This window comes from Melanotaenia boesemani, chromosome 8 (assembly GCF_017639745.1).
Source record: "Melanotaenia boesemani isolate fMelBoe1 chromosome 8, fMelBoe1.pri, whole genome shotgun sequence".
Lineage (NCBI taxonomy): Eukaryota > Metazoa > Chordata > Actinopteri > Atheriniformes > Melanotaeniidae > Melanotaenia > Melanotaenia boesemani.
The window spans coordinates 33,742,956-33,766,519 of NC_055689.1; the positions used below are offsets into that span (position 1 = coordinate 33,742,956).

The window sequence follows — 23,564 nt, forward strand, 5'->3', positions numbered from 1 at the left end:
CCTCCCTCTTCTCTCTACTTTCTTTTCTCTCTCTCTCTCTCTGTCCCCTCCGGTCGAGTCCAGCATTAAGAGTCTGATTTAATAAAGTTTTTCATCAAGAGGGACTTTATACATGTAGTATAAATCCCTGCTTGATAGAGTAAAATTGCCCAGCACCAGACAGCAGCCAGACAATCATTCTGTTTGCAACGATGCTGGACAAGACAGGTATAAAAAAAAAAAAAAAAAAAAAAAAAGTTTTTTCTTTTCTAATAACCACTGTGAACAGATTCATATCTGCTGCTGAACACACTCATCTCCTCCCCTCCCTCTCTGCTGTCTGTCTTTTTTCTCTACCTACAGTCCTGACTGGTCAAACCTCTGGATGTTTATTTGTAGCTTCAAACAACATCTCTGCTCTGCTGTTTGTTCATGTGTGGAAACAACAGTGTCATCAGCGTAGAGTTTTACATCCTCACTGTCAAAGTTTTCCTACACAAACTTAATGATCAAGGGACACACACCCCATCACATGCTGGTTTCCATAGAAACACTTTATCTTAATACTGAATCAAAATGGCTTCCTTCTTCTTCTTGTTTATATATTTGTATGATGTGAAACTTGTTGAGGTTGGAAGAGAAAGAAACTTACAACCACAGTCTAACGGTTGTCAACATACCGAACCTGTAAGCAAGCAGAGAAACAAACACCAACAACCTGTTTTACACTTTATTGAGATTATCTGAGTGAATGAATGTGGAGAACCTACCACACTGTGCAGATACAGGAGATTAAAAAGAAAAACAAGATAAATGCTGAAATATCTACAAGGCAGCTAATAATTCAGCTTCATTTAGTTTCTAACACATCATAACTAACATTTGTGAATCCTGATCAAAGTGATGAATGAGATGAATTGATGAGATTTGATGGAGAGAAAAGTCCAGCAGAAAACAGTCAGTCAGCATGTGTGCAGTTGGTGGACGGTCCCTTGTTTCTGAGGATCATCAGCAGAGAGAGTCCACAGCAGTACACCAGACTCTTCACTATCAGCACTGTGGACAGCAGCAAGAGCAGCTTCACCCTCAACTCAGACTGGAAGGACACTGAAAGACAAAGAGATCAGATCGTTGATAAAATGTAAAGTCCAAATCTAAAAACACAAAATATTATGAGCTGAAGTTGATTCAATCATTTTCTTGTATGTCCACTTGGGGGCAGCAGAGCTCCACAACAACTACCAAATGATCTCTGACATATTATGGTCTGTCTGCTGTTTGCTGCTGAGGTGGTAGTGTACAGTGGCTTTAAGCCCCTAAAGTACTTCTAGCGTCCTCATTGGACATTGGAGCTGTCCATGCAGAGAGGCAGCAGGAGATCTTACAGTCAGCTTGCAGGTCTGCTGTTTCTCTCTCTGGAGGACAGGAGGCTGCTGGAGCTGGAAGCTCTGAAACAGAAAAGGAGTCAAATGTTGGAGTTACAGTGAGAAATGTCAGTCCTCTGCTCCTCTGCTCTCTTTGACAGCGTCTCCACATGAAGCTGAATCTCTGCTGAACACAGTCTCCAAACCTTCATTACCTTGTTGTGTTTGGGCCTCCACTGTTCCCCCCTCATGCTTGACGTAGCAGATGTATTTCTGTGTGTAGAAAGCATCACGATCGACCACCCTGATGGCAGCGGAGCGTCCCGACTCTCTGATCTCCAGCTGATCTCCCTCAGCAGGGAGCAGCTCCTCCAGAGAGCCGTCCTCCTTCTGTCTTTTCCAGGAGAACTGGACCAGAGGAGGAAACATGGCTGAGGCCAGACACAGCAGGGAGCTCCTCCCCTCCTGGTGGACTCTGGATGCTGCTGGGTACACGCTCACCACCGGCTTCACTACCTGCTCATCTGAAGTTTGACAGCAGCAACAAGCAGCACACACACATTCACACAGTCAGCAGCAGCTTCCAGCACTGCACTGCATTCAGTCTGATCCTGGAAACATGGACTCTGATCAATAAACTCCTCATCAATACAGCACAAAGTTCACTTTCACTACATACACTGGATTCAGCTTCATATCACACACACTCATCACCTCATGGCAGCAGGTGGACCACGTGGAAATCTTCCGTTAGAAAGTCAATAAAGTTTTTTTAAAACTTGTGCATATTTTTATTTGTGATTTATAAATGGAAAATAATGACAAAAACTATTTATAGTGGTATGTTTGCTATTTTTCTGCAACCCTTTTCTTATATTAACTGTTTCATGCATCAATTGTAAAAAACTACATTGATGGTTTTAAATTGAGAAATTTATAATTTACTTATTCATTTTATCTATTCTATAAAAATATTTATTTAAATATAAATGTTTCTTTTTCTTTTCCTGTTTATCACTGATGCAAAGTACTAATTACAATCTATGTATTTATATAATATATTTATATTTTACAGCTTTTACACTACACATTAAAATGTTTATTTAATGAAACCATGTAATAAATATGTTTCTGCCGAGGAAATTTCTTTCATTTTATTTAATAAAATAATGAACACATTTACTATTTACCAGCAATTAGTCCAGTCAATGAAAACAGATCAAATTCTATCCATTTGTTTTCTTTTATCGTTTCACTATATTTCAGATTAAAACTTATAATAAAAAATTATATTTGATGACAGCTAATTATTTTTTAAATAAGCTAAATGATAACATGTGAATTCAAATCTCAATTAATCTTTTTTGTTTACATTTTCTCTGAAAGATTTTTATCCATTTTTCCATTTATTTCTATAAGTTGTACACAAAATTTTACTGAATTAATAAACAAATATTTACTAAATCGTACATTTTTAGTTTATTTTTTAAAAAATATTTTAGTTTACAAGTGAAAACAGTTAAATTTGTTCTCTAAAACATTTACAGACATTTTCAGATCATTTTTAAGTTTTAAATCTTTGATTAAAAACCAGCAGATTTGGTTTTATTTTTCTGCTTCAGGGTATTTATTCTTATGTCCAACATGGAATTAAAGCTCATGTAACATTAAACTGTTACTTATATTTTACGTAGAAATTTTGCTGAAACATTTTTACTTAAATTTATCAAAATGTAAATTTTTATTCCACTTTCATGTTTGTTTTAGTTTCTTTTTAAAATACAGTTTTTTATAACATGTTCAACATTTGACCTTTTAGTTTATTTTTAAAGTGACAATTAATTTAGTTTTGTCCTCAACAGAAAATTTAAACAATTTTTATGGTAACAAAAATTTCTTTTCCCACAAAAACCAGCAGATGTCAGAGAATTACTGAGAAGATGAAAAAGTAAATGTTTGTATCATGACTAATATTTGCAGAAATAAAGAATAAGTTTAGTTGTTCAGTGAGATTTGAACATGTTTTCAGGAATTATTGAGCTTTTCTTCTGTAACAATGGCTGCATGATGAATTCTCTACTAATGATGAAAAAACTAACATGTAAAGCCTGAAGCAGCAGAAACTGACTTTAAACACATTTTAACTTCTACAAGAAAACAAGTGAAGGAAAAGAAATGTTTGTTCTTACCTGTTACATACAGTTTAGTCCCAGAACCAAAGATGAAATACCACCTTCCTCCACACAGTGAGAAAGACTGGTACAAAAACCTGTCTGCTGGTGAACGTGTCAGCTGAGGTGAAGGAGTTCAAATGATGAAGCAGGATCATATTTCAGCTCCATGATGTGTTTCTCTAATGTTCATATCAACATGACTGTCTCTTCTTCTCTTCTCTTTTAGCCACACTAGCAGCATGGCTCTGATGTTAATGTCAGTCTGTTGGTCAGTCCACTACTTTAGTCCAGATGGACTGGATCTGGACTAAAGGATGGAGGGATGGATTGACATGAAACCTTTAACAGACATTCTTGGTCCCCAGAGGATTAACTTCATGAAGGGACTTTTGATTCTGACTTTTTATCTAGCGCCACCATCAGGTCAATGTGGAATTTATCTGATACTTTGCTTTTTGAATAAATACTTGTAAAACTAATGTCAATCTGACCATAAGTAATTGTTTACACTTTCACAAGTGTTGCCTATTTGTTGTTGACAACATTCTGTAGTTTGTAAAGTCATTGTGTGGTTGACAACTTTTCCACTTCTCTTCCCGTCCTGTTGTGTCTGCCACGTGGGGCCTTTCTTCTCTGGATCATGATGACCTTTTGTAGTGAATTACTTTAAGCAAGTGATACTTTTAGGCAAAAAGAGCTCTGGATGCCAATTTAATGTATAATAAAAAAGATATTTTTATAACAAAAAGTGACATCTTAAATGGATATGTGGAGATCTGTGAAGTACCTGAAGCTAAAATAGAAAACCCAACAGACAACATATGTCATTGCTTTATATATGCTTTCACAGACTAAGGCCATACCTAAGTATGTCTGGAACCAATCCTCAGAGCTCCTCAGACTTGGTATATATGAACATATAATGTTACACTCTATGATGTTCGTGTGCTTCTTCAAATTTACGTCCTTTTCAAGGAATTTTCTAAGTTGCAGAGTCCAGTCAGCTTGGAGACACAGACCCTTACATGGAGAAAATCTAAATATGCCTTACATAATGTCATGCTTAGATACTACCAGGAATCTATAAGCCTGTCTATACATGGAGTCTAAAATTCACCAACTGTTAGCAAATGGCAGTCTGCTTGCAGCTGCAACGAAATATAGGCCTAATCTATGTAATTTTAATTATTCTAATTATGAAATGTTGAGGATCAGACACTACACAAGGACACGCACACAAATGTCCTATCGTTGCCCAGGCAGCAATATCTGGAAACAAACCAGTAAATCCCGGTTTCATAATCTGTATCAGGACAAAAGATGAACTAACAGCTAACACTGCTGACGTTGTTCTGTGAGAACACTTGGTGAGATATTTTAAAAATGTGTAAATGATTAATGATAAATGGTATTTAGATATTCTTGATTTTATTCTGCAATTGGTCAATTGAGTGAACTTGGAAGTGACATCACCTAAAATTCTGTTTTTTCATTACCTAGTACTGTCATAACATCACTCTGAGAATGACACGACTGAGTCCTAAACTTCGCTAAAAGTGTGGGTGTATGGAGAGAAAATCGACTCAATATCATTGTGTGTGTGTAATACATAAGTTGTAAAGTGTGTAAACTAATTTGTGTGTAATTTTGGGTAATTGTGTGTGTAATACATGGTTTGTAAACCGTGTAAACCATTTTGTGTGAAACCTTAGGTACTTGCAAATGTGTGTTCTAATGCACACACAAATACCTAAAAATTACACACAAAGAATAAATTTGCGCATGCACAAATTACAAAAATACACAAACATTAATATTTTACACACAAAGTTTTTACCCTCAACCTCACAAATCTAATAGTTTCGAGTTTAAAATGCTCATTCACATACGGATCGTTAAATACCTGTGCACGAATCGCCTGATACACACAGACAAATATGCATTTACGCACAGATCTGTTAACTCGCGCTCGAGAGGTTCTGAGACTCTTTTAACGCTTCCGGTAGCCTCACTGCTTCCTGCGTACACGGTGCGTTTAAAAGCTGGTGGAAAGCTGGGTCGTTTGGGTTTTCATGGGAGTCTAGTATTTTCTCCACTCTTGCCGAATTGGGAAAGGTGGTTTTCTGTAGGACAAAAAGAGTAGCTCATCGCCCACTGATTATAACACATACTGTAGGCCTACATTTGCTTTTCTGTATTTTAAATGTCTTATATAGACAAATAGGCATTCATCAGCCGTACAAATGTAATTAGATGAATTAAAGAAACGACCGCTAGGTGGAGTAGTGGTTCTTTGGCTGGGAAAGGCAGAACGTCAAAGCAAGAGGCAAGACGGTAATGGCGGGGCATCCCAGTCGTCTTCCATCTGAGGTAAGAATAAGTTAAACATGTACACATTACAATCCTATTATAATAAGACAAGCGGTTTATCTGATTACATCGGATACTGTTTGCTGTCTAATAGTTTGGTGTACTGTCATCCTTACATTGCTCTGTTAGCAGGAGCTAATACGTGTACCTGAGCTAAGCTAGCACAGTAGATGGTTGCTAAATCGTTTTATTTAATGTCAGTTTTAGGACACACTTTCTCAGGCCATTAAACGGATTTTATCGACATTTACACCACACTAACCTATTTCTATGATGCCTAAGCATCGAGCTAGATGAACCCTCGTTGGTAATTAGCTCTTATTAACACATTTTGTTTTAGGATAGCAAACAGGTTAAACAAAATCCTGAAGATTCGCTTGTTTTAGTTTTTCCATTATTGCACACTGTTATAAATCACTGATTACAATCTGCTCTGATTTTGACGTTCAGTATTTACTTAGGCTATGATGTCTTTAACTATGCAGTGAATGAAGTTAGACTTCTAACACAGTCAATAAAGGCAGAAACATCTGAATCACTTTCCAGGCCATTTTAAACACCAGAGTACTGTATATTTTTTAGAACGATTACGGTAATGCCTTATTTAGTAGTTTTAATTATGCCTGCAACGAGCGTAGGTTTGATTCCCACGTACAGTATACTGTACACATTATCACTAATTTATTTGTAACTCAGGCTTTGATTATTCTAAGAAATCATGGACTTATTTGTTATCTTTACAGCAAATTGTGGGGAATATGGCTCAGGCTTTAATGTCAGCTCTGAGGAGGTAAATCAGTGGTAATGACGTGGGAACAACTTCAAGTCCATCTGTAGGGCACAGCAACACACCAAACAGTTCGAGAGTTAACCAAGCATTAAAAAGGTAAGATTTAATACTTTTCACTAAAAATTAAGAAGGCTGCTGGTAAGTGTGCATTTCATGTGATTTCAGTGTAATGTTTCAGGACTATGTTGCAATTTGGCCATTTTACTGAGTCTTTACTTGAATCTTTGGTGTCTGGTCTCAAACCAATAATTCTCCCTCAATTTTAAAGGCAATTTCCAAACCTTTTTAATAAGTCAGAGGCCAAGAGAGGCAAAGGCAGGATCAACAGCCCTGGCCATCCCGTAAAATACACAAACCTTGCCATATTTGTCCTGCCGGGCCCCACCAATGTCACCCCTAGAGGTTCCGAAGAGCTCACCTTAGCCCATGCGGGATTAGGAAAAAGAGTGTTGGCTGTTTCAGATCAAAGCAGACATGAACAGGTAATCAATTACAATAATTTTAATTTAGTTATAACATTTAATGTAGCATTTATTTTGTATCTGTGCACTGATAGTACAAAACATACATATACACATGCACACACACTATTCTTATGAGTATATATATATATATATATATATATATATATATATATATATATATATATATATATATATATATGTATACATATATATAAAATCAGAATACTTTATTTATCCCAGAAGAAATTGTGTAAATATATATATGTGTGTGTGTGTGTGTGTGTGTGTAGCATAATGAATGAAATAGTTACCACAATTACATCTCAACTCAAGGTTTGTGCTTTTATGCGTGCCAGATTGTCAGACAGATGGAGGAGGAGTTTTTGAAACTCAAACCACTTAATGGAAGATGGATGTTCCACAAAGCAGCAGGTTGAAATTATTCCTTTTCAAAAAAAAAAAAAAAACTTAAATGCTGTGGGTTGGACAATTATTGTTTTGTTTTGTTTTGTATTTGTTATCAGGTGGAAGCGGCCAGAGAAGGTTGTCTGTGATACCCATGGATGCAGAGGGTTATAGTGGCCACCAACTTCGATCTGCATCAAATAATGGCAAAATAGTTCTATTCTTGGTGCCCCTCCAGGAGGAAATTTTCACAGAGCCTCTCCCCTTTGATGCTGCAGAATTTTCAAGAATGCCTCAGGTGCCATGTGTTAAGTGCAACACAACCATGCCGCTACAAATGTTGGCACTGCACGCTGAAAAATGCAAAGAAGTGTCAAATGTAAGTTGTTTCCACTTTAATGTTTTCATGTTTTATATTATTTGTTTGACATCTTATCTGACCAGAAATGCCTATGGATATATATAAACATGCTAAGTGGGCTTATATGTCCACCATGCAGTTTTTGGCATCAGTACATAAACATCTACAAGAGCTAAACCACAATATCATAATACATGTTTTATTCACCAGTCACAAAATGATCTGAACAAATTGTCAGAGGTTAACATGCTTAAAAGCCGCTAGTCAGTCATTGCATTTTTCTGGGCTTTTGTGTCTCTTCGGCAGCTCAAAGAAAAATCTCTTTTTATCTTTAGAATAATTATGTTTATTGCAGCCAACCACAACACAATTTTTGGCATATTTATTAGAATTTTCTTGATAATCAAAGACAAATCAACGACGCTGCAAATCCAGTGGTATTATGTTTTATCAGCCCTGCGGTTTTACTGACAATAGAACCCAATGTGACAAACTTCAAGGAAGTTCACAGATGTTTGCGCCTGCCCATAATGTTTTTTTCCCCCCCATGTTATTTTGTGGGTATTATTGGTAACCATCTGGTTTGTACTTTCTAAGTCAGGTCAGGCTTTGAGCATCAGTCATTTGGTAGTTTAAAAGAACAATAACTGAATCAATCCATCATGATTTTTACAGGAGCAAGCCGAGCCTACAGATGTTGATGAAGACAGTGAACATGACATTTGTGAGGGACATGAAACAACCATGGACAATTTGGGGGAACGAGAGGTATTTTTACATATGGATTATTAAGAGAGTGGAAAAGTGGATTGACTGTTTACAATGTATAAAGTTTCACGTGTTCGGTTATTCGTTTTTACGTTTGTGTTGAATATACTCTTGTCTATTAATGTACAGATCTGCCCTATATGCCAGGGGAACTTCTTAAAGTCAGTGCTCCCTTATCATGCCAGTGAATGCTGTGACAGGTATTAGAATGATTTTGCTTTTTGTTATTGTTGTTGTTTTTGTTTGTTTTTTTTTTTTATCAAAACTAAATTGGTCTGTCATAATGCGCAAAAGAAAAGGGTGTACCAAAAAATTGGCCTAAAAAATTATAATGAACTTGTAGACAGATATGCTTGTGACTTAGTGCAAATATCTAAATCTCAGAATATTATATTTATTTTAAAGAGCATTCAACAGTGAAGCAGTGTTGGAGGTAGTCCCGGACCTTCCAGGGCCATCATCTGTAACTCCTGTACCTTATTCACCAGCAGAAACTGAAAGTACTAAGGGTAAACATGGCATTATTTTGTGAATCATGGTTTTTGTTTCTCCAACTGCCACAGCTCACTTTATTAATTGATGCGGGATGGCTGGTTTTACTGTCTGAATAGCAATTTGTGTGATCATTGTTTTAATGAAGGTGCTTCGTAAATAAATACTTTGTGGTCATGCTCAGTCAGCCTTGTCCATTTTCAAAGTTACAGCTCTGTTGCTTGATGTAGCAGATTATCATGAAAGTAATCCTAAAATGCTATTTTGTCCTAACATTAAAGACTGGGTGTATGAATATTCTAATTAGCAACAAATAATGCTTTTGTTCAAATCAATTTGTTAGTGTGGAAAGAGGTGAACAATCCACAAAAGGCAGTACAGCTGTTCCTCAAACAACTGAAACAAGGAGGAAAGCAGCAGGGGACTCTCATACTCACCCTGGATGCTACGGACAGTGACGAGGAGCGAGATATGTCACTCATTTCATTCTACAAGCATAACCGTGACAAGATGCAATGGGCAGCTCCTTTTCGCTGTCGCATTCAAGGTAGTACTTCAAAAGTAATTTCCACCACACTTGAAAACAGCTGTTTGATTTAACCAGTATTTGTTTTGTAGGAGATGCAGCAGTTGGTAGAGGTGTGACAAGACACATCATCTCATCTGCCATTACCAAACTGAAAAGGGGATTTAAAATGTACTTTGGTATGTACTGCAATCTTTAATGTTTTTAGTGCTGTAAGTGCTGTAATCTTTAACAACTTGACAAGTAATAAATCTCAGAGACAGGCACATGAGATAGTAGCTGTGGCATTGTGCATTTGTTGTGGATGGAAGTAATAAAACCCTACATTTTTCATTTTTATATTCTAGGAAATGCTGCAGCGACTGCGATGTTTGAAGGGGAAACTGATCATGTTGTACCAACCACATCAGCAGTGCTTGTTGAGAGTGAGCTTTTTGTGATGGCTGGTCGGCTGATTGGCCACTCAGTAATTAATGGAGGCCCAGCCCTGTCAGGGCTCAGCTTGGCAGCGGTGCATGCCTTGACAAATGGTTCAAAGGAATTGGCCACAACATACCTTTCTCTGAATGACTGCCCAGATATTGACCACAGGGAGACCATTGGTCTTGTAAGCACATTAAATTAACTTTGTCACACTTTTTTAAAATATCATATAAGGCAGAAAGAAGGAATCCACTAATCTTTGGTTCTGTTCAGACATATAATAATAGTGTCTTCTAGCTGCTGAAAGATGAAATGACTGAGGAAGAGAATTCAAGGGTGTCCAGTCTATGTATGGAATGGTATTTCCCTGTACCAACCAAAGGGACAAATAAACTCCTCCTCTTACAGCAACTTCTCTCTCATGTGGTAGTAAATATGTCTACATCTTTCTTTTTAATGTTATTTATTTTATTATGTCAGCTAGTTTCAGTAAATTCCCTAGTGTACCTGGAGAAATAAGTAATGTGTTCTGAAAGCTCTTGAGTAGAACATTAATGAAGTTAAAATCAACAGGTCCTCACTCGACTCAGTGTGCAAGTAAAGCACCTTAAAAAGGGACTAAAAGAAACGGGCATCTGGCCACTGATTACCTCTAGACGTGATGTGGTGCCGCTCCTTTTCCCCTGAGAATGTGAAGTTGAAATCACTCCCCAGGTACACTGACAGCACATTGCAGAGAAATGTATCTAAATAGTATCTGGTCAACATAAAAGCAAAAATTCTACATATGTTGTGTAGAGACACACAAATTTATGATCCAGTAATGTTAATTTTCACAAAGCTGCAAAAGTTCAACAGGAAAAGTTAACATGCATCTGAAATGCCAAATGTCTTTATTTAACCTTTTCATAGCATCTTCAGACAATCTGCGCCAGCTCATGAGATTCTGGGTTGGCTGGGAGGTTCCATGCCAAGACCTCAAGCTGGAAATAGTGCAGTCCACTGGACCAAGGCACCTGCCCGCCTCCTCCACCTGTAACGAGCGTTTACGCCTTCCAAGCCATTACAGTACTTATTCTGCTCTACTGGCAGACATGATGGTGTGTCTTAAATCTGTAGAGACAGGCTTTGGTCTGGTTTGAAAACTGAGTTCTGGTATTTTCTTTTGTTAAATGATTAGTTAAAAGTTGAAAAGATGTTAGAAAAAGACATTTAAATGTTAACCAAGTCACTTTTGACACACTGTTTATGGTTCACTACATTAAGTCTGACATTAAGTTTTGTGAAAAATGTATATTCCTGGAAGTACCTATTTGAAGTACTTAAAACTTTTTGAGCTAGAAAGATTTCTCAACCACCCATTTAACTCTGTGGCCAATTTGTTGAGTTTCCAAAAAAGTTTGGGGCAATCATAAAAATGGTTAATCTGCCCCTTCTGTGCATTGAGGTGTACATTAAAGTCCATTCAGTAAATATTTTTATTGTGTTTTTCTGTCCATACTGAAATATGCCTTTGTCTCACACTCAACTTTCACAGGTGATATGTAGGAAGCTGAATTCTTTACTACCAAGAAAGCTGGAAACAATCAACATCTGGAAGTTCACTGTGAAATTAATTTTATTTACATATTAAAGTTTTCAGTGATGTTGGCATACATGTTTAGAAAGTTTTTTCCATCAGTCTCTAATGCAAAAGATCAATGTAGTTACTAATTAAAGCATATTGTTATTTATTTATTTGCTTTTGCAGTAGTCAATCTATGGGTATACTTATGCAAATGGCCTTTTTAAACAAATAGTTGGGGAAATGCTTTCATCATTAACAACATAATGCAATCTACATAGCATCTAACTTGTCTCAAGTAATGATTCCACATACTGCACTGTATGCAAGTAAATGTCCATGCCACTAGACTCTGAAGGTTGTAGAGGGTTAATGTGTTCCCGCAGCAGCTCCATTTGCTCGTCTGTGAGTGGGCTGCCCAGTTCTGGTACCCGCACTTCGGCATGTGGATCAGGAAGAAAACCACTGTCCTCCCACTGTATGTAGGGAATTTGCACCTCCTAAATAAGGTAACAGAGAGAAGGTTACAGTTTGTGGAAAACCATTTTCTATACGACTTAGTCCTATTCAGGGTCACGGGGAAGCTGGACTCTATCCCAGCAATTACCAGGTGAGAGGCAGGGTACACCCTGGACAATATGCAAACTCCACATAGAAATCTCCCCGTTCTAACTCCTCCATCCCCTGAGGCTCGAAAGAGTGACTGTCTTGTGATGCAGCGGTGCCAACCACTACACTGGTTTGTTATGGAAAGCAACTGTAGTAATTTCTCAGGCACACAGCATATTATTATTTAATAAGATTTAAATACCTCTGGGTCAACAACTGGATGCACCATCTGTCCTACTTCCCAAAGCTGATTTGGTGTGAGGTTTTGCTCAGTTCTCATTGGATGATTGTCCAATCCTTGTCGAAATATGTCAAGGTTAACTTGCAAGCGAGGCAAGAAGACATAATGGCAGCAAAACAAGTGCAGAGGATTGCTGAGATCCAAGAAGTCCTCCTCCTCCAGTGAGTGCAAAACATGGTAGAAAACACTGGTGACCCCCATCCAAAGATCACGCCAGAGCCTCTCCATCCTGTGTATAAGTAAATAAATACGTGTGTGTAGATAAATATCTAGACAGACAGACACACACACACACTTCCCACAAAAAGTTATGGATATTTGACTTCTGTGTAAAATTAATAGAAAACTTAAAAATCTGTGCTACACTGGTACATCATGAATGTATGCAATAGTAATTTCTCAAGCATTTTATTCAAAGAAAATTGAACAATTGTTTGGTGTGGTTTTGTTTGATGATGTATAAATGTAAGCAGTATGATGAAGATGACTGTTTAGATACAATATTTAGCAGTTGATTCATGGTTCTGATACTTTAGTATTTTGTAGTTAATCATGCATGTTCTGCATTAAATACTGAAACATTAAACAGTTGATCACTTGCATTCAAAAGTTGAAAGTAAAATTAAGTTCACCTGTGAAAGTTATAGTACATTCGACATAAAAGAAAAAGCTGAATCCCCAACTTTTTGTGAGTTGTGTATATATAAAAAAATTCAGTGACATAAAAAAAAAGTATACAGTATGTTTCTTTAATATCTGTCAAGCTCTGATTCCAGGTTAATATAGGCTGAAGACGTTTGCAGGTCTCACAAACCTTTGGTTGTGCACACTTTTGCCAGCAATAAAGCTTCCGTTATCAGGACCACACACTGTCAACATCAGACGTGCCACTCCAACATTCTCTCCACCATGATCTGCTCGCACCCTGAAAAATTTCACAATTATTATTGCTAGCAGCTGGTTTGTTCAGTTGGCAGAGAATCAGTCTCCCATGTGGGAGGCCAGGGTTCAATTCCCCCAGGGGACAAATATTAACACCTTCCAGTTAGGTCCTTAGGTAAGACCCTTAATGCTACTGCCTAACCACTGTAAGTCGCTTTGGATAAAAGCATCAGCTAAATGACTGTAATGTTAATACAAGAAAATACAGTTTTCATTTGAGACACCTTAAAAACTACAAACTCAAATGTAGTGATTAAGCAAAATTATGACTCATGAGTCATTTGCTTAGCTATATAAAACAACTGATGGTGAAGAAAGGCTTTTATGTTCAAAACCCTATTTTCTGTCTGTCAAACTGTCTGATCTTTGTGTCAGCTTAACTTCTACTGCTTTAATGATATATAGGTCAGTGTTTAGAAAAAAAAAAAAAACTGGACACACTCAAAGATAGTGATGTATTTTTTTTTGCCAATGATCATGGGCATCATTTTTCTGTTAGAAGCTTTAATGACAAAATTATCCTTATCTCCCTAAAGTAAAGAATCTTTTAAAAAAAAATGGATCCAGGAGGTGATCCGGATCACCACCAAAATCTAATCACTTGTTGCAATGTCCATTTCTGAGATTTTCTGAAAATGTCATCAAAATCCATCCATAATTTTTGGAGTTATGTTGCTAACAGACAGACAATTATTATTTTGTTAAAATTAACATTAACTTTAAAAGTCAAGATAATTTTACCAGTAGCTTTCTCACCTTGCGAGAGTACCCATCAATGCCACCAAACAATACGATATTGTACCTGTAGGAAAACAAACAATGAAATGCAATGGACAGCTTTGCCACATACTTGTCCTGGGTAAATGTAAACTATTACTGATAAATAAACAAAAAGTTGGCATTGGGATTTTAGTATGGAATATTCTGTAAGCATTTCATTTTAGCATTCGAGAAATTAAACATTAGCAAATTTCACAGTCATAAAGTACAGAAAATTTAAAGAAATCATAGTGATATTTATAAAAGTGAATACTTAAAAGTCACAGAAATATTTATTCATGTCAAAGCACTCCTTTCAGCAGATAACATATTATAACAATAAAGGCACATTGTCATTAAGTGTTTATTCAAAAAGAAAATTCTAGGTTTCTAAAGAAGCCATTGAAACTATTTTTTTATGTTCCATGATTTGTGTGAATAATGTATGCATTAATAACATATATGGGAATCACTTTAGTTAACACACTGGTGTAAATATAGAATGAAAAAAAAACAAAAAAACGCTGATAATAACATGTACTGAGATGTAGCATAGCTGTACTGTTGGCTAAATATTTTTAACCTAAAATATAATGACCCTATTGTACTTACTATACCAGGTCATCGCATCGTTTTCGTGTTTCACACAAAGCAAACATTTTGCCTTTAGACAACATAAAAAGATACAAAAAACTCACCTGATGAGCTTGTGATTTGTATCTATATGTACTAAGTACTTTGGGCAGGGCACTGAATATGTTTGCCGGATAACACATCCCAACTGAGTCACTCTAGACAAAATTCCAACGCTGTCTACTCGATGCATTGATGCTTTGACTCTGTCCCATCCCACATGATATTCTTGTGCCTTCAAAGTACCTTTTACCAGTCGATAGCCTGCATGTGGCATTCTGTCTTTGATTTCTGTGACAAGTTCATCAAGTTCTGTATCTGTGCAAGCACTGTACAAATTCTGGACTGACAAATTGTTCTCTGCCATCCTCCTAAATAATGTTGCACGTGACACACCCCATAACTTGGCAATGGTGTTTACAGATAGTCCAATTTCCAACAAATGAACCAGATGTTCAATGGAGATTATTATCCTTGGACATCCACTTGCAGATTGTTTTTCAATTCTAATAGCTGGTGGAGGTTCTTGACTATTTCGGTGGTTTTGAATGGCATTGTGTAAATCAGTCAACCTCTCTGTGATGTCCTGTGACAGTTGAATATGTTGAGACAGAGCTTCAATGAAAACCATTTCCTGGTTACAAACAAACTCCAGATAGTCAATATCCAGTGGCATGTGTTGCAGTGCATGTGAGACACGCAGATGCAGTCTCTCCAGGATATGTTGTTTCAATAGATCCTATTAAAAAGAAAAAAGGACAGGCTCAGTGAAAGTATAGACAAAACTGCACCACACACTAATATTTTTTATTCACTTTGAATGCAAATAAGACATATATCAGTAATCGATGGGAGTTTTTTTCAAGCCAGTGAGGTCCCAATTAAAATAAATACTTCATAAACAGTTTACAGTGCTGCCAATGGTAGTTTAAAGAACCAAACATTTCAGTCATTTAAAGATGGCAAAGAGAATGGGACAACATAGTTATACAGAATTCATAAATACTGCAGTTTTGCATTCGTAAAGAACAAGTTAGTTTAAATACTAAATTCAGAAAGCTCCATTTTTTATTTTTATTTTTTAAATTATTGTATTTATTTATGACTATATTTATTTCTCACTTAATCTGCCCAATGCAATTTACTAATTAGGGAAATCACACTACCAAATCTAATCTCCATTTTAGAAGATTAGTGTCAGCAAAACCTTCAAGACCTAAAATATGAATAAATTATAGGAAAAAAGTTAGTTAACGTGAGACAATGCACTGTCAACACTTAATACACTACACACAGCCCTTATGCAAGGCCCTTAACCACCCCACAACTGCTTCCTGGGCGCTGAAAAATGGCAGCTCCACTGCTCTCTAGTATATCTAGAGATGGTTAAAAATACAGTATATTGGTAAAATTATTATAATGTTTGCCTTGACAGAAATAACACGAACTCCATTAATTGGGTGGCCCAACTCGATACAATGTCTGGCCCAAAAACAACAGTCACCATCTCGATTTAAGAAAAGCGTTTTGAGCATCCCATTGAAAAGTACTACAATCATTATTATATTCCAGGTTCAGTAAGTAATAAAATCCTAAATGATATAGTTGGCTGCTTGTAATGTCTTCGGCATGCTGGAACACATTTTGTGGTTGTGGTAAAGATGTTCTCTGTTTCAGAAGGGTCAGATTATAAGTCTGTATCAAGCAAAAAACTATGAAGACTGAGAATGCAGAAAATACTAAAATCAGTTAAGATCATCTTCAAGGAAGCATGTTGGTGGACAGTCAATCTTTAATTATTTCGATTAGAAGCAGCCAAAGCATTTGATCAAATAATGTGACCTAAAAATGTATTTTAATAAGAGCTAATTACCAACGAGGGTTCATCTAGCTCGATGCTTAGGCATCATAAAAATAGGTTAGTGTGGTGTAAATGTCGATAAAATCCGTTTAATGGCCTGAGAAAGTGTGTCCTAAAACTGACATTAAATAAAACGATTTAGCAACCATCTACTGTGCTAGCTTAGCTCAGGTACACGTATTAGCTCCTGCTAACAGAGCAATGTAAGGATGACAGTACACCAAACTATTAGACAGCAAACAGTATCCGATGTAATCAGATAAACCGCTTGTCTTATTATAATAGGATTGTAAAGTGTACATGTTTAACTTATTCTTACCTCAGATGGAAGACGACTGGGATGCCCCGCCATTACCGTCTTGCCTCTTGCTTTGACGTTCTGCCTTTCCCAGCCAAAGAACCACTACTCCACCTAGCGGTCGTTTCTTTAATTCATCTAATTACATTTGTACGGCTGATGAATGCCTATTTGTCTATATAAGACATTTAAAATACAGAAAAGCAAATGTAGGCCTACAGTATGTGTTATAATCAGTGGGCGATGAGCTACTCTTTTTGTCCTACAGAAAACCACCTTTCCCAATTCGGCAAGAGTGGAGAAAATACTAGACTCCCATGAAAACCCAAACGACCCAGCTTTCCACCAGCTTTTAAACGCACCGTGTACGCAGGAAGCAGTGAGGCTACCGGAAGCGTTAAAAGAGTCTCAGAACCTCTCGAGCGCGAGTTAACAGATCTGTGCGTAAATGCATATTTGTCTGTGTGTATCAGGCGATTCGTGCACAGGTATTTAACGATCCGTATGTGAATGAGCATTTTAAACTCGAAACTATTAGATTTGTGAGGTTGAGGGTAAAACTTTGTGTGTAAAATATTAATGTTTGTGTATTTTTGTAATTTGTGCATGCGCAAATTTATTCTTTGTGTGTAATTTTTAGGTATTTGTGTGTGCATTAGAACACACATTTGCAAGTACCTAAGGTTTCACACAAAATGGTTTACACGGTTTACAAACCATGTATTACACACACAATTACCCAAAATTACACACAAATTAGTTTACACACTTTACAACTTATGTATTACACACACACAATGATATTGAGTCGATTTTCTCTCCATATGGGTGAGACATTTGATAAGTAACTTTTAAATGCAGCTTTGAGTGAGAAAGTATTTTACTTGTAATTAGACTATTACCAGTGTTCGTAGGAGTAATTTTAAGATGTTTTTTAATGCTTTGCTCTGGCTGTGTTTTGGTGTTCTCTACTGAAATTTCAGGTGGGGCTGATCAGGTTGCCGTGGAGACTCAAGGTGAAGTCTGGAGCAACGATTACACTCACCTGCAGCTCATTCACTCTGCTACTTAAAGATCTGCAGAAGCTCCAGTCAGGGTTATAATAGTTTTGGATTTTTTATTAGTTTTAGTTTTTATTTCGTTTTGACTTTTTATTTTCAAATTCAGTTAGTTTTAATTAGTTTTTAGAACATATTTTCTATTTTTTGTTAGTTTTCGTTTTTTAAAAATGCTTAGTTTTAGTTTAGTTCTTATTAGTTTTAGTGTTAGTTTTAGTTTTTTGTTTGTTTTTTCTAGGTGCAAAATTCAAAATAATCAGAATAAGCATTATATAATAAAAACTTAAGATACACTTTTTAAAAACTGTATCAGGAGAAAACATGAACAGCCAACGACAAATCAAAGACAACAGCCCATAAGACAGTAGCCTTAAGTAAAAAAAAAAAATGTGTGAAATGCTGCTTCTGAGATAGTGTGCTAGGTAAAAATCAACATAACCAACATACTAAAGACACACATCAACATAACATGAATCCATTCAATAGACAGTTTACAGTTCTTGGTAGCCAGGGGTCTAAAGGAGATAAATCTAACTAATCATGAACAACCTGAAAAACCCAACAAACTCTAGACCAGAGCTTTAATTCATTCAGATGAAACAATTCACAATTAACTACATAAAGAATTGAACTAGAGGTGCAGCAACTTTAGTACAAATCATTGCAGCTGATTATCAGTACAGGACCTCACATGTTATACTGGACAGGATAAAGCTGTGGATATTTTACACACTGAAAGTGAACGTGTCTGTTAGAACACAGAACCAGCAGCTGGTTAAGATACAGATATATCTAAGCTGGATGCTGATGTGCTTTTCTTTTCTTTTCAGAATTAAAAGTTTAGTTTCCCAGAAAGACCAGGAGAAACTCATCCATGCATTCATCTCCAGTAGGCTGGATTACTGTAATGGTCTTTTAACAGGACTTCCTAAAAAGAGCATTAAACATCTGCAGCTCATCCAGAACACTGCTGCTAGAGTTTTAACCAGGACTAAGAGATCTGAACACATCACACCAGTTTTAAAATCTTTACACTGGCTTCCAGTCAGTCACAGAATAGATTTTAAAACCCTTCTGATTGTTTACAAATCCCAGAATGGTTTAGGCCCAGAATACATCTGTGATATGTTCAGAGAATATAAACCTAGCAGAGCTCTTAGATCCAAAGACTCTGGTCAACTAGTCCAGACCAGAGTCCAGACCAGAGTCCAGACTAAACATGGAGAAGCAGCATTTAGCTGTTATGCTGCAAACAAGTGGAACAAACTGCCAGTGGAGATTAAACTTTCACCAAATGTAGACATTTTTAAATCCAGGTTAAAAACATTTCTTTTCTCATGCGTCTATGCATGAAATCTGCATGTTAACATTTTAACTTATCTTGCTTTTAATAATTTTAATGTAATTTATGATTTTATTTGATTCTTGCTATGTGTTGCTGTCTTTTATTATTTCTTAATATCTGTAATGTTTTTGTTTTATGTAAAGCACTTTGAATTGTCCTGTACATGAAATGTGTTGTACATATAAACTGTCTTTCCTTCTATGCTGAACATACATAACCTACTGTCCAACACTGTACACAAAAACTAATTTAAGCCTCTCAAATTCAGCTTTTCAAGATTTTGTGTGTGACTCTATGTGTAGGTCTGTTTGCGTATGTGTGTGCATGTGCGAGACTCTGTGTGTGTGTAACTGAGAGTGTGTCTGTGACTCACGTTCCCTCCCCATGCTGCTTGGCCTGGCTGAAGCTTATCAATCCGTGGAGGGGGGCAGAAAGGCTACCAGGTCCAGGTGCTCCTGGTTAACCTTCATGTGCAGCTTTTCAAATGGATTTTCAGATTCGTGGTTTTTCCTTCCACATGTTGTACCACCTGCTTCTTCTACAAGGTACTTTATCTTTGACGTGGTCATAACGAAAGAAATCCCAAATAGGACTCTCCTCGCTTTCTCCTAACTTTCTCCGTAGCATCATGCTAGCGGCGCGGGCTGACACGCAGACACCTGGCGTAAATACGGCAGAGCGAAGTAAATAGATTTCATATCAACCCAGAGGCCTTATGTATGAAATAAATTTACAAAAAACGAAAACGAAGGACATTTTTGCTTTCATTTTAGTTCGTTTTAGTTCGTTTTGTAAACACACAATACAGTTTCAATTAGTTTTCGTTTTTTTAAAACTCTCGTTTTTATTTTTATTTCAGTTAACGAGAATGTTTTTTTAATTTTAGTTTTGGTTTTTTCGTTAGTTTTCGTTAACTATAATAACCTTGGCTCCAGTCTTCAACAGATTGTCTCTCTTTAGAGCACGGTAATCAGGCCTTTACCTGTATTTCTCTTTTGGTTCGTTGTAGTTGCTTGCCCTGTTCTTATACTCTTTAAAGTCCTCCATGTAGCCTCAAGGATCCCTTGGATTACCATTAAGCTAACTCTAGATTAAGACTTCCTCTATTTACCAACCTTGCTTCCAGCTCCTAGCTACCTGCCTGCTCACCCTGCCTATTACCAGAACCTAACCTACCACAACCATAGATTATTCTCTGACCATTCTCTTCTGCTATCGAGGTTCATCCAGATAATAGTAAGCCACAGACTTTACTTTTTAACTCTGCCTATAATCTCTTCCCAGATCCACATTAAGCCCAAGTCATGATCATTTGAATAAAACTGTTATTCCTTCCTCAGCCCTCTGTGTTATCTGATTTTTGGTATGCATTCTTGCTACGGCTCCAAAATCTGTGACAGTACAATCTGGCCAAAACAATAGACCCAGCAGATGCCCTTAAATCAGCCCTGTCTGAACAAGGAGATATCCTTCAGGGGTCTTCAACTCTAGTCCTTGTGAGCTAGTGTCCTGCAGGTTTTAGATGTCTCCTACTACACCACACCTCTGCACAAACCTGTTAATGACCCAGTGATTTGAGTCAGGTGTGTTGCATTAGGGTAAAATCCAAAACCTGCAGGACAGTAGCTCAAGAGGACCGGAGTTGGAGATCCCTGCCTCAGAGAATATGAGAAAGCACAACGCTTTCTTGGGGCAACAGCAAGGACATTGCAATCACCGTTTGGATAAGGTTTTTGATCAAATAAAGCGCATTCTCAACTTATTGTCTTTTTTCTTGGCACTTCTGGATCCTCCTCAACCGTAACCATGCCCGGACAAGGATCTACACCTGATCCAGTTTCTGGTGATGTGGGGGCTTAATTATTCAGTGCTCCCTTGCTATATCTTGTTCTCCACAATCCTTTACCACAGATGCTTCCAAGATTTCTTTGTCATTGCACGTGAAAGAGTGCTAGATTGGGCTTTGGCCTACTTCCATTCCTATATCATTGATCCCACTCAATTTACCTCCTTCTTGGGTGAATTCTGTAAGAGCATTGACCACCCATTAAAATGACCAGTTGGTACATCTTAAACAGGGTAATCAATCAGCTACTGAGTTCATTGTTGAGTTCTGCGTTCTGGCGGCAAAGATGGGGTGGCCTCCCAATGTCTTGCAGGGAATATTGCTCAATTCCTTGAATGACCAACTTAAGGATCAGCTTTCCGTCAGAGAGAAGGCAATTTCTTTTGAAGTGTTTTAAGAAGGTTGTTCATAAGACTGATATTGTACCGAACTTGGCATGTGGTTCATTCCTGGCTCTACCGTCTCTAGAAGGACAAATTGAATCAATGCAGGTGGGAAGGGCTAGTTTGACTTCAGAAGAACGCCAACGCCAGATCCAGGATAAGCTATGTTTCTACTGCGGTTCTCTTGATCATCTTGTGTCCAGCTGCCTAAAAGACAACGTCGACAGTAGAGGCAGAAGTACTGGGGGCAGGATTAAACAGCAAAGTCCTCCTCATTGCATATTTCTGGTAACCCTCTTGTTTGAGAGAACTGACCATTATTAGGCATTCATAGATTCTGGAGAAGAACAAAACCTTGATGAATCCTGTTACAGCCCACCTACTCAGCCTCCCATCCTTTCCCTTGTCTACTCCCATTTCTGTTACTGATTTGGACATAAGGGTTCTGACTACTATTATCCAAAAGACTGGCCCAGTTACCTTGCTAGTCTCTGGTAATCACAGTGACAGAGTAGTTTCTCCTCTTTCCAGTGGTTAACGTTACATAATTCTCATATCGACTAGGCTAAAAGCCGCTTGAAGGATTGGAGTTTGTTTTGTTTATCCAACTGCCTTAAATCAGCATGTCAGTCCACGAGCAGACCTTCTAAATCTCCAGAACGTCCTGTTGAACTATCTGCTATTCTGTCCACATACCATGATCTGGACACAGTTTTCAGTAAGGAAAAGTCTCTATCTTTACCACTACACCGGCCATATGATTGTGCTATTGATCTTCTACCTGGCGCTTTTCACCTGAAAGTAGACTCTATAATCTATCTAGACTCAAACAGGAGGCCTTGGAAAACTACATCCGAGATTCTCTGGACGCTGGTCTCATCAGACCTTCCTCCTCTCCCTTCAGTGCCAGATTCTTCTTCTTCCAAAGGAAAGACAAGACCTTACGTACTTGCATCGATGTTGTGGTCTAAACCAAATCACCATTAGGAATAACCACTAATCACATCTACTTTTGAACCTTTGCAGGGGGGCACAATATTCACTATATTGGATCTTTGCAACACATATCATTTGGTCAGGATTCAAGAGGGCGATGAGTGGAAAATGGCCTTCAACACCCCGCTCTATCATTTCGAGTATCAGGTAATGCCTTTTGGACTCACTAAAGCCCCAGCTGTATTTCGAGCCCTTATTATTGGTGTTCTACGTGATTACCTAAACCACTTTGTCTTTTCTACCTTGATGATATTCTCATCTTCTCTAAAACTATCATGGAGCATCTACATCATGTTCGTTTGGTCATGCAGTGGTTGTTAGAGAACCGTTTTTATGTCAAGGCAGAGAAGTGTGAATTCCACATCCATCCATCTCCTTCCTCAGTTTCATCTTCCAGGGCGGGCAAGTGAAGATAGTTCCAGCAAAAATGAAAGTTGTTGTTGAATGGCTCAAACCCACTAGTTCGAAAGAACTGCAACGGTTCCTTGGTTTTTCTAACTTCTATTGTCACTTTATCAGAAATTACAGTATGGTCGCAGTTCCCCTCACAAGATTGATCTCTGTCAAAACTGTGTTTTCTTTGACCCCGGAGACAGACTGGGTTTTCCAACTTTTAAAGGCGTGGTTTATCTCAGCTTCCATTCTTCAACCCGACCCAGAACATGAGTTTGTTCTGGAGGTAGATGCTTCTGACTCTGGTGTGAGAGCTGTTTTGTCACAGCGATCAGAGAATGAAGGAAAGCTGCACCACTGTGCTTTCTTCTCCAAGCAGTTGACATCCACTGAATGGAACTATGACATCAGAAATAGAGAGCTCCGTTAGGGATGTGGGGGGTGGGTACTTTCTGGGGTCGGTGACGGCTCACTGGCTGTGGTCCCTGACTGGCCCAGTCATGGGGGGCGGCCTTTCCTG

At 37.6% G+C, this 23,564-nt stretch overlaps 1 protein-coding gene and 3 long non-coding RNA genes across 4 annotated transcripts in view; 2 read left to right on the forward strand and 2 right to left on the reverse strand.

Moving 5' to 3' along the window:
- Nucleotides 1-695: 695 nt before the first annotated feature.
- LOC121645161 (immunoglobulin lambda-1 light chain-like) overlaps nt 696-23,564 on the reverse strand; it is a 61,190-nt gene continuing 38,321 nt past the window's right edge. The window contains exons 3-6 of the mRNA XM_041993567.1: nt 3,533-3,586; nt 1,559-1,867; nt 1,365-1,427; nt 696-1,086 (exon numbers count right to left, since the gene is read on the reverse strand). Of these exons, the coding sequence (XP_041849501.1) occupies nt 938-1,086; nt 1,365-1,427; nt 1,559-1,867; nt 3,533-3,586 (575 nt within the window). The 3' untranslated portion in view covers nt 696-937. The remainder of the gene's footprint in view (nt 1,087-1,364; nt 1,428-1,558; nt 1,868-3,532; nt 3,587-23,564) is intronic.
- Nucleotides 7,035-8,211, forward strand: LOC121645211. The gene is made up of 4 exons (XR_006011382.1): nt 7,035-7,159; nt 7,498-7,573; nt 7,666-8,058; nt 8,118-8,211. It is a non-coding gene; the product is annotated as an uncharacterized LOC121645211 (long non-coding RNA).
- Nucleotides 9,427-10,059, forward strand: LOC121645208. Its single transcript, XR_006011378.1, has 3 exons — nt 9,427-9,714; nt 9,786-9,872; nt 10,041-10,059. It is a non-coding gene; the product is annotated as an uncharacterized LOC121645208 (long non-coding RNA).
- On the reverse strand, nt 11,400-12,582 carry LOC121645216. Its single transcript, XR_006011386.1, has 2 exons — nt 12,492-12,582; nt 11,400-12,180 (listed from the first exon to the last, which is right to left on the reverse strand). It is a non-coding gene; the product is annotated as an uncharacterized LOC121645216 (long non-coding RNA).